The sequence below is a fragment of the Meriones unguiculatus genome, chromosome 18 (assembly GCF_030254825.1).
Source record: "Meriones unguiculatus strain TT.TT164.6M chromosome 18, Bangor_MerUng_6.1, whole genome shotgun sequence".
Classification (NCBI taxonomy): Eukaryota; Metazoa; Chordata; class Mammalia; order Rodentia; family Muridae; genus Meriones; species Meriones unguiculatus.
This window is the reverse complement of record NC_083365.1, coordinates 11,170,424-11,181,240: the sequence shown is the minus strand read 5'-3', so window position 1 is coordinate 11,181,240 and position 10,817 is coordinate 11,170,424. Positions and strand designations below refer to the sequence as shown.

At 54.4% G+C, this 10,817-nt stretch overlaps 2 protein-coding genes across 3 annotated transcripts; both read right to left on the bottom strand.

The window, feature by feature from the left end:
- Positions 1-1,252: 1,252 nt before the first annotated feature.
- On the bottom strand, positions 1,253-7,539 carry Spef1 (sperm flagellar 1). Of its 2 annotated transcripts, XM_060371906.1 has the most exons (8): positions 4,793-7,539; positions 3,473-3,584; positions 2,854-3,010; positions 2,576-2,615; positions 2,402-2,459; positions 2,100-2,223; positions 1,909-2,012; positions 1,253-1,680 (listed from the first exon to the last, which is right to left on the bottom strand). In XM_060371906.1, the coding sequence occupies exons 1-8, from the start codon at positions 4,899-4,901 to the stop codon at positions 1,371-1,373; spliced, it is 1,014 nt and encodes a 337-aa protein (XP_060227889.1). In that variant the 5' UTR covers positions 4,902-7,539; the 3' UTR covers positions 1,253-1,370. The 2 variants fall into 2 exon arrangements, with proteins under 2 accessions (XP_060227889.1, XP_021510807.1); XM_021655132.2 differs by having other exon boundaries at positions 1,538-2,012.
- Positions 7,540-7,682: 143 nt separating this feature from the next.
- Positions 7,683-10,461, bottom strand: Cenpb (centromere protein B). Its single transcript, XM_021655151.2, has one exon. It carries the CDS (start codon positions 10,264-10,266, stop codon positions 8,464-8,466), a length of 1,803 nt encoding a protein of 600 aa, XP_021510826.1. The 5' UTR covers positions 10,267-10,461; the 3' UTR covers positions 7,683-8,463.
- Between the last annotated feature and the right edge of the window lie 356 nt (positions 10,462-10,817).

The window sequence follows — 10,817 nt, the reverse complement described above, 5'->3', positions numbered from 1 at the left end:
GTCTTCCTCTCTCTTTTTATCTCTTTCTCTCTCACACATAGACAAACACACAAACACACACTCCTCATGGTGGCATACATATGCACACATACATAAATTTAAAGTCCAAATTTGAAAATTTTTTGAAGTAAGCTATTCTTAAAAAAAAAAAAAAAATCAGAGCAGTCACAAGCCAGCAATCATCAAAACCCTGAAGCCCAGCAACCCACAAGGGACCGACTTGCTAACAGCAGTGTGCCTCCTTCCCCAGTTGAGCTTAAGCCTGCGGATGAGGTCACAGTTCTAGCTGACCTTAGCCTTGTAAGCATCCTGGAAGCTGAAGATCCACACATGTACACATATATACATATGTATGTACGTATGTATATATATATATATATATACATATATGTACATAATACATATATGTGTATATATACATGTAGGCCTGGTGTCCGTGGAGGTCAGAGGAGGGTGCTAGCGTGCCTGGACCTGGAGTGAACAGGTGTGAACTGCTCTGTGGGTGCTGGGAATGGAATCTGGCCCCCTGTAAGAAGAGTAAATGTTCTTAATGGCTGAGCCGTGCCTCCAGCACATTGGTTCAGTTCTGTATGATCATTGTAGTGAGTCTCCCAAAACACAGGGCCCAGAATCCCCCATGGGGATCCTGAATGCTGAATGTAGGCCTATGAATGGAATTTGCCGGACCTTGGAATTTACAGTGTTGAGCATTATTGTCAATCAGCAAATCATTAGAGTGAAGATCATACTGTGACCAGGGTGTCAAGTAAATGTTGCCACTGTCCATAGAATCGAGACCAGCATGTGGACAGGGCTGAGAGTCATACAGAAAGCTAATTTAAGAGAGTCCGTGGCTAGGTTGGGAACGGAAGTGGCCCCAATTGGCGAAAATCTGCATCTTGGGCTTGAGGACACCTGAAAGGGACAGAGGTCCCCCAGTGCTAGAAGCAGGCTGTCACCCTTCACAAATCTGCCGATTGGCAGACCATCAGTCTAACAAGCAGTAGGAACCATTACAGGAGACCCATCCACCCTTAATCCCACCACTCGGGAGGCAGAAGCAGGTTGATCCCTAGGTTAGAAGCCAGCCCAGTCTACAGAGTGAGCTCCAGGACAGCTTGAAAAAAACAAACAAACAAACAAACAAACAAACAAACAAAGGACATTTAGGTGAAAAGGGATAAAGGACAAATCAGGAACTCGCTGCCTTTGGGGGTCCATACGGGCAGAAAGAGGAGGCAGGCACAGGAGAGAAGGTGCAACACCACCTTTAATGGAGACAACGCTGCCATGTCTTCACCAGGCCCTCCTTACAACGCTCCCAGAGAGGAGGGTGATTGCACAGCTGGATGCCGCCCTTACTCCTCCGCTTATCCCTTCCTCTCCAGCTTCTGTGGTCTCCAGCCCCGAGATGGGTCCCATGCCGGCCCACAAGAGGGGCGAGAGAACTCCTCAGCTTCCGAGGGTGGCTTCTCGCGTGTCCGAGGCCGTGGAGAACTAGCTTGGATGGAGCCGGGGCTATCTTCTAAGCTGAGGAGGGAACCGCTTCTACTGGTGTGGAGCCTACCCAAGGTCGGCTTCTCCAGGCCCAGCGCCGGAAGCGTCAAAGTGGACATGGTTTGGGAAATTATGCCACGTGTTCGTACTGGTTTTCTGGGCTGTGGGAAGTGGTCCTTTCTCCTGGCCCAGATGGAGTGTAAGGAGGAGGATCAGTCCCTGGCCTCAGCCGGGAGCACCCCCACGTTCGCCCGAACCCTCCGCAGCCTGGAGCCACAGCTGCAGGAGGCGCTAGTGAGCAGCTCGCTCTGCCCTCCCAGTCCTGCGTCCGCAGGTCAGTGGGTGGGTCGCGGCGTCTGGGCTCTGGCGAGTACCGGGGAGCCCCGCGCGCGCAGCCCAGGCACGGCTCACCGCTGCTTGCGCTCCGCCTGCTGGAGCCGCCGGGAGAGGTCATCGATGCGCACGTTCTTGAGCTGGAGCAAGTGTTCCAGACGCTTCACCTTCATCTGCAGGACCTGAGTGGCGGCACAGAGACATCAGGCCTCAAGGCCCGCCGCTCTGCCAGTGCTCTGCCCCCTAGGCCTCGGTGTCCCCCTCCTCACCTGCACCGTCTCTTGTGAGGCCAGCAGCTCCTGCTCCTTTTCAGCGATCTGGAGGATGACGCTCGGATCGCCCTGCAGCGCCTGGTTATACCCAGGGGGTCGGGGCACCGGTGGCCGGCCCCCTCTGTAGTGGGTAGCAGCTTAGCAGAGGGCCTGGACTGCAGACCCGACCGTTCCCTTGGCCAGGCCTTCCCTCTTCTCCCTCTTCGCCTTCTCCCCACCTCCCAACCGACAAAGCGCTGCCGCTCCAGTCTGTGCGGTGAAGTTACCAAGCCTGGAGAGGTCAGAGCTCTCAGCTTTACCTGAGCTGCTCTCCTCCCAGGGCCGGGGCACCGTCTCCGCGAGCCTTCTGGGACAGACCTAAGACCAAGCAAGCACGTGGAGAAGTGACCTTGCTGGAGTCTTGGAGTGACCCTAAAACTAAATAAAGGGACATAGGGGAGACTTCTTCTGAGATAAGGAGGAAGGCACCTTACCCATATCCATGTAGCCACTGCTATCCTGAGGAGCCAGCTCCTGAAAGAACAGATGTGGTCTCCTGTGAGCCTGGGCTCGTCTGTCTCCGAGAAGCCCTGCTTCCCTTCCACATTCCTGGATGCCAGGTTCTCTCAGCTAGGCACCTCTGTCTTCCTAGTCATCGCCAAGGCAGGGCTCTCCACTGTCTGGGGAACAACACACACACACACACACACACACACACACACACACGCAAGAACGCTCCTGTGTTGCAATCAGCAAGCTCAGGCAGCACCACCTGTAAGGAGCCAGCACCCAGTTTCTGACGCCTCTGCCTCTCCTCCAGGCGCTGCCTCAGCGGAATGAGCACCAGCTCCACGACCCCCGGAGTACACTGCGCAATCTTCCGCATCACGTCGTCGGGGACAGAGAAGTTCAGCTTGTTCAGCACCTTTCTATAGGGTGAATACGAGAAAGGTGGATTGGATCCTGGGGAAATGAGTCGAGGGCAATGGGAAAGAAGAGGACATAGCCCCAGGGGACTGCAAGGGCAGACATCTGAATCCCTCTTGAGCTTTCCATCCCGATAAAGCCATGATGTGATTGTTTTTAAATGGATTCTGTAGTGTCTCCCTGCCCCCTCAGCAATCCCAGCCTGCCTGTCAAGACCACAGGGGGTTGTTGTTGATGGTGGTTGATTTTCTGCCTTGTTTTGCATTGCTAGGGACCAACCCAGGGATGCACACACACACACACACACACACACACACTTACATACATACATACACACACTCGCTAGGCAAGCATGCTACCACTAAGCCCACACCCAGAGCCAAGGTCCTAGGAAGTCTAGAGCAGCCCTTCCTGGGACTCGGGCAAAGGCCGCAGAGTTTACTTCTGCTCCAGGGATCCTCTACCTGTTCAGGTGACCCCAGTTGCTGAGCTTCTGCTGGAGAGAGTTGGCCGGGACATAATTGTGCATCTCCACCATCTTGGGGAAGTAAAACTTGATAAGCTCTGCAACCAGGACTGGGGGGATAGGGTTGGGAACAGATGTGAAAGGCATGAGCATGGGCCAGGGGGGAAGGGGTAGGTTGATAGGAAGGAGACAAAGAAAGCCATATCAGTGATCAGATCAAGATCCTCCATTTCTCAGAGAAACAGCACCTTCCTCATTAACTCAGAGCACAGAAAAGCCGACAGTCTCCAAGAGGGCCCTACAGGCCTTATCCTAGGAATTCACATGAACACACACACACATCTCAGGAGAATCACAGATTAACACGAGCAGAAAGACAAGATTCTTCTACTGGGCTGGAGGTATAGCTTAGCTGGTAGCACGCTTGCATGGCATGTACAAGGCCCTGTGCTCAGTCCCCAGAGCCTTGTAAACAGGCTGAGGCAGCACATGCCTGCTGTCCAATCACACAGGCTACACAGCAACTGTGTGTCTCAAAAATGTCCCTCTACAGATGTACACAGGGCAGAAAGTATAGACACATAGAACGAATAAATGCCAGGCACACATAGGAATCGCATGTATATACAGCTTCCTCAGTTACACGCATAGAAATGAAGACCTTCTGCCTACAGAACTAGGCATTTCTTAAATACAGGAGGCTTTTCTGGAAGAAAAAAAAAGCAAACAAACACACAATCACAACAAAACACATGTCCTTTCAGGACAAAACATGTCAATACAAAAGAACTAAGCTAGGGATGTAGCTCGGTTGGCAGTGTGCTGGCCTAAGACACACAAAGCCCTGGGTTTGACTCCCTAGCACCCAGTTACAAACAACAGATGTGGTGCTGCACGCCTATAACCTCAGAGCATGCGGGGCAAACACAGGAATGTGGTAGAGGTGAGAGAGTCAAAAGCTCAAGACTCTACCTCACAACTAACACAAAAACAACAAAAATTACAAGACAGGCTGCAGAACGCCGCAATGTGAGCAAGCACAGGCTCGCACATACACATCCAGGCACACAGCGTAGTCCTTAAACTCCGGAAGGGAGACACGCAGACACACTCCATGCACACAAGACGGAATGGGCATACATTGTTCACACACGAATAGAAGAAACATGCAAGCGCACACTTCCACCGTCCAAGTCCCAAAATCTGGATGCCACCCTGTCCAACTCTACATACACGCATAACAAAAACGAGAGCATTCGCACAAATCCGTTACACATACACAAAGAGAGAACGGTTCAAAACACACGGCAACACACACCTCCGTCACTGAAGTCCCGGGAGAGGTTTCTCTTGGGTCGGGACAGGGGTATGTTGTCCACCCACAGGTACAGCTGGTGCAGAGCCTCCTCATCCACGGTGCTTGCCATTGGTTCCAGGGAAAAGCTTCACCGTTTCCGACAGAGTCCGCTGTCAGCCCCAGGACCCTTTAAGTACCTCCTCTCCCCACTGACAACTTTCAGATCTAGGTTTAGGTCCCTGCTCCACAGAGACTCAAATCCCGTCTGGGAGCAGCCATATTGTTTTCCGAAACCATAGCAACCGTCGCTATTTGCCTGGAAACAGAGACTTCTGGGAGTTGTAGTTTTTCCATGTTACCGTCCCCTGGGCTCCAGCTTTGAAAGGGCAGTTAGCTGCACTTGTCTTCCTTTTACCCCAAGAAGGTATTACCTATCTTCCCACACCATTTGCTGAACAAACACTGACCCATTCTGCACTTTGCCAAAATAAACTGTCCCCAGAACTCATTCCCCTCCTGCGCCACTTAACCATCAGCTCTAAATGCAGCGGCATAGCGGCATCACCAGGCAAGTCAGTGTCGTGTGTGGGGAAGGGGGTAGTGGGTAGGCAGCGCTCTGCTAATCCCATACCTACCAAGGCTGTGTGATAAGTTGTCTATTTTGAAAATACTATTTTATTTTTGTATGTGTACGAGTGTTTTATCTGTGTACCACGTGTGCCAGGTTCCTGCAGAGGACAGGGATCCCCTGGAACTGTCGTTTTGGATAGTTGTGAGCCACCATATGGGTGCCAGGAACCAAACCTGGCTCCTCTGGGAGCACAGCCAGTGATCTTAACCACTAAGCCCTCTCTCCTGCCACTGATAGGCTGGTTAATAGTGCTTCCTCCCAAAAGCTCTGTAGGCCTAGGCTCGTTGCTATTTCCTCATCCCAGCAATGTGTTCTACTGGGGCATTTGATAGGTAACCCAGACTCCCAGGGAAAGCAGTTCTTGGGCAAAGTCATTTAATTCCTTAACCATATATCATCCTTTGTAAAATGGCAACAGTTTTCATCTACTTGTCCCAATGGTGTACTTGGCAAGAAATTTACAAAATGGAAAAAAAAAAGTGTAAGCCTTCCATATTTTCATTGATTTGGGGGACTGGAAGTTGGCTGTACACATGAAAGCAGGAGCTACCACAGAAACGATCACACCCCTCACCTCTCTCTGACAGGCTATTCTATCATGGACTGGAAATTGACTTCTGCAGCCAGGAGGGTTAGGAACGCAGGACCCTCCGAAGTGGGGGAATACAAAGTACTACAGGGATACTTCTAGAGCTGGCCTGAGGAGATAGTGTGCTTCTAACAGGCTAATGGTGTGGCACTGGTCACATTACTGAACCTCTCTGCCTGATCATCATGGTTTTTGTTACCTCCTAAGGGCATCTGAATGTTTGAGACCTAGCACAAAAATGAGAGAGAGAGAGAGAAAGGAAAGAGAAAGAAAAGAGAGAGAAAAAAAAGGAAAGAGAAAGAGAGGAAGAGGGAAAGAAAGAAAGAAAGAAAGAAAGGAGAAAGAGCCTTATTAGCATCAGCTTGAGTTAACCATAGACCAGTAAGAGGTTCTTGTTGGCAGTGGACAGATCAAAGAGATTTGCCTTGGTACTTGATAAAGGACCTGGATTGTTCAGGGACATCTAGAGAAAATGCCACTGCTGCCTCCTACCTACTCCAGAGCAGGCCCAGTGGGTAGGCTAGACTTTCTGGTCCTCTCCTCCACAGTTCCAACTGGAGGAAGGGGTGATGTCAAATGCAATCCCAACAACTCTGCTTGACTGTTTCAAAACTTCCAAGGGGGAAAGGTGGCTCAGCAGTGAGGGTGAGGCACTTGCCTAGGTTGCTACAGGCCCTCGGTAGATCCCTACTTGGATACAAATAGAAACAAAATTTGCATAAAAAACAACAATGGATTTTCAAGGCTTGGAGGTAACCCCCTAGTATCAGAAATACAAAAGGCCTTTCAAGGCTTGGAGGTAATCCCCTAGGGTCAGAAATCCAAAAGGCCCACACCTTCCTAGCCTATACCTGGGGCAAATAAGGCACAAAGGATGACTTGGATATCCCCCACCCCCTTCCATTCCAGGGTAAGAGAACTTGGTGGTTGGTCTATGTCAGGTATTGGGAAGTTACTAGGCCAGCCCTAAGGTGGGAAAACCGGTTTGGGACTCAGTTACCTACCCTGCTCAGGCGTTTCTTAGGCTGGAACCGGAGGGCCTTAGTAAGGGAGAGCCATGAGGGGAGGGGCTGGGCACTGAAAGAGGGGCGTGTCCTCACCTTTGGACTAGAGTCAGGGGAGTGGCCTTGCAGTATGCTACCAATTCATGGGTTTACACTGTTTCCCAGTAACTTCACCTTCCTTCAGTCACTGTCCTGAAGGAAGTGGCCAACAGGCTTGAAAATGTCAATCACTTCAAAAGCCTTAAGAATTCTCTCTTAAGGCGAAACACAGGTGCCATGTGTGGCCGTCCATCTCCAACCTGGCCCACAGCCATCCTAAAGCTTTTCTCATTCCTGCTCCACTCCTACATGGATTTTAAGTAGCTTTGGTGGGCTCCATCATCAGGTGCTCACTGCCTTGATCTGCCCCAACAGACTACCTGCTTCCTCTCTCCTGCCCCACTCCCCAATGACCCAAGCTTCTCTAGGGTTCCTCAAATCTATCAAAAGATAAAACACTAAACACCCTCCCCTCCCCAGAGTTCTGTAACATTTGGATGTGGGTGCCATTGCCTGTCTCTCACCCCAGTCATGCCATCTGCTCAAACCTTGCTTCCATGTCCCAAAAGAACTATAGCAAGAACCAAGGGGAATCTGGAAAGGTGTCCCCCAAGATAGACGCAAGCCCAGACCATGAAGGATGCATCCTTGGCTGTTAAAACATTCACTCCCACAAAAGGGGAGTGGACAGATTTATTGAATTCAAACTGGGAAAGGAGCACCTGGACGGCTAGACTCTGGGCCCAGCCCCAGGCCCCTCTGCCCAGGATAGGGGCCTGCAGAGGATGAGGCACGAGGCCTGCGGCTGCCCAGATTGGAGGTCCCTGCTGTGACTCCCTGGAGGGCCTCTTGGAGACCTCCAATCTGGAAAGAAAACCAAAGCCTGGGCCAGAGAACGGGATTTGGGGAGGTGGAAAGCAGGCAGAGACAGGCTCAGAAGCCTGCCCTAAATTACACTGTGCTTCTTTAGTCAGCCTAGAGATGCGGGGGGGGGGGGAGGCTAGTTTCGCGGGGGCCTAGGCTAGACCTTCCTCTGGAGCCCTTTCCAGAATGGCTTTGGGATTCCCCCCACCAAAGACCTGGTTGGGTGGCAGGGGAGAGAGGCACTCTCTGGCCAAGAGCTTCCAGGACCCATCCCTGGCTGCTGCTGTGGTCTAGCCCAAGGATGGCATGGTGTGGTAGCACCGGACAGCTCCCAACCCACCCAGTGCCCTGAGCCCAGTGACTCATGGGAAGGAAAGAGGATTCTGAGAAAGAGGCAATAGCAATGAGGCTGCCCCTCAGCCCCTGGGCCTGTCTTGGAGCTGAGCCAGGTGAAGCACTACTGAAGGCCCTGAGGCTCCTCCAGCCATCTCCAGCAGCTGCCCAGAGTTCTCTTCCTAGGGCAGGTGCTGCCCATGTGGGCTGGAGCACAGCTATGTCCAGCAGCTCAGCTTTGATGTCCAAGACCCCGGCCTCCCGCCTGCCTGGCATAGTTCTTCCTAGTCACATGGACCAGATCATGTTCCAAATGAAGGATGTGACTCTGTACTCGGTCATCAATGGGAAAGGAGGTCAGGTACCTCTTGACCATGGCAAAGTAGGCCATGGCCTCCCCAAAGCTGGGTACGGGGACCTCATCGCCATCCTCATCATCATCCTCATCATCCTCATCTTCTTCATCATCATCCTCATCATCTTCCTCCTCTTCATCACTGTCTGAGTCAGAGTCCTCCCCGCCTTCCAGGAAATGGAGGGTGGGGCACTGGGCATCTTCCTGGACACTGTAACCCCCAAAACCACCGCTGGCCTCCACTACTCCCTGGGCCCAGTCTTCAGCCTCTAAACCCTCAGAGGAGCTTTCTTCCTCCTCCTCTTCATCACTGTCATCAACCTCACCCTCCTCTTCTACCTCCTCTTCCTCTCCTACCTCCTCTCCTTCCCCTCCTTCCTCCTCCTCCCCATCTTCTTCCTCTTCTTCCTCCTCCTCTTCCCCTTCACCCTCCTCTTCCTCCTCCTCCTCTTCTTCCTCCTCCTCTTCCTCACTCTTGAAGGTAGTGGTGATAGTGGCATTAAGGCCACCTCCAAAACCGGCCTCGCGAAAGCAAGTTGCTATATCGGTGGGCTCCACAGCCTGCCAAGCCGCAGCCACAAAGTGAAGGGCCTCCACTAGGCCCAGCTGCAAGCCTGAGGGATCCTGGCTCTCAAGTGCTGCCATGGCCTTGAGCAACATAGCCTGGCGGTAGTGGCCCTTCACCTGTTGGACCACTCCTCGCTCCAACGGATGCACAGTGCCGGGAGGGAAGAAGGCCAGCTGCACGTGCCGCAGGCCCGAGGTGTCCAAGGACTGGGCAGCCAGGCGGCCAGCCAGCAGAAGGACCCGACGAGATTCTGCAGCCATTCGGGTGTCCAGCGCTTTCAAGTACTTAGCCAGGGCCTGGGTAGTGACTCCACCCTTGGAGTTGGCAGTGTAGTCGCAGGGCAGAACACCTTGTCCTGCACGGGGCTTGGCGAACTTGCCTGCCACCAACGGGGGAAGCTTCTCACTGCCATCAGCGTTGGCACACAGCAAAACGCTAAGGCGCTGGGTGGCCTGGCGTGCCTGTCCATCACCTCCCCACAGCCCCGAGGCCTGGTCGGACAGAACGTCGTACCACAGGCTGGTCTCGGTGGCGCTGAACACGTCCTGCGAGGCGTAGCCCTCGGCCACCGACGGCGGCTGCTCCTCCCGCGTGAGCCAACCGGGCGTACTCCCACCGCTGCCCTCGGAGGGCATCGTGGCTGGGCCGGCAGGTGCCGCCGGGGCCCGGGGGGCAGAGCTTCGCGCCCGGGGGCGGGTCACGGTGCTGCAGGCCACTACGCCGTGGCGCCTGCGGAAGCGATCCAGCCAGCCGTTGGAAGCAGTGAAGTCCTCCATGCCCAGCTCCTCCGCTATCCGTAGCGCCTTCTCTTTCAGGATGATGCCCTTGACCGGCAGGCCGGCGGCCCGGATCTGCTGGAACCAAGCGATGAGGAGTCCCTCCAGCTTGTCGTACGGGGACAGCTTGTTGGTCTTACGGCAGGTGGAGGCCACTCCGTACTTGCGCTCCGACGCCAGGATGGCGCGCTTGTTCTTCAGGATGGTGCTCAGCGTGGACGGCGGGATGTTGAAGCGCCGCGCGATCTCGCCCTTGCGTAGGTCCGGGTTCTCTTCCACCTCCTGGATGATCCGTGACTTCTCCCGGAACGTCAGCTGCCGCCGCTTGGGGCCCATCCCGGCGCGCCCTCCGCCCCGGGGCCCGGCACCGCCGTCGCCGCCCCGGGGCGGGGGGCCCGGGCCCGCGGCGGGGGGCACCTGGCGGCCTCTCCGCGCGCCCCGCCCGAGACAAAGCGGCTCGCGGGGCGGCGGCCGGCGGTGGCGAGCGGCGCGGGCGGCGCGGGCAGCAGGACGTGCCCAGCGGGGAGCGCGGCACGGCGCGGGGCGGAGCGCGCGCGGGATCTCGCGGGAAGCGCGGGGACGCCGGGCACCGCCTCCCCGACCCCGCGACGCTGCCCGGACCCGCCGCCGGGGGCGCTGAGGACCGGACGGTGTGACGCGCCCACGCGCGGGATAGGTTATCTGCGGAGATAAAACGCACCCAGGCACCTGGACGGATGCACAGGGACGTTTTGATGCTCTCGCTTCTGCTCTTTCCTCCAGAGGCAGCCATCTGGCGTCAGGCGGCTCAGACTGCGTTTTAACTGGCTGGAGTCAAGCCATTAGGATTTTCACTGTGTAGATGCCAGCCACTGCCAGTACGCTTCTTTTTAAGTAATTCTCTTTAC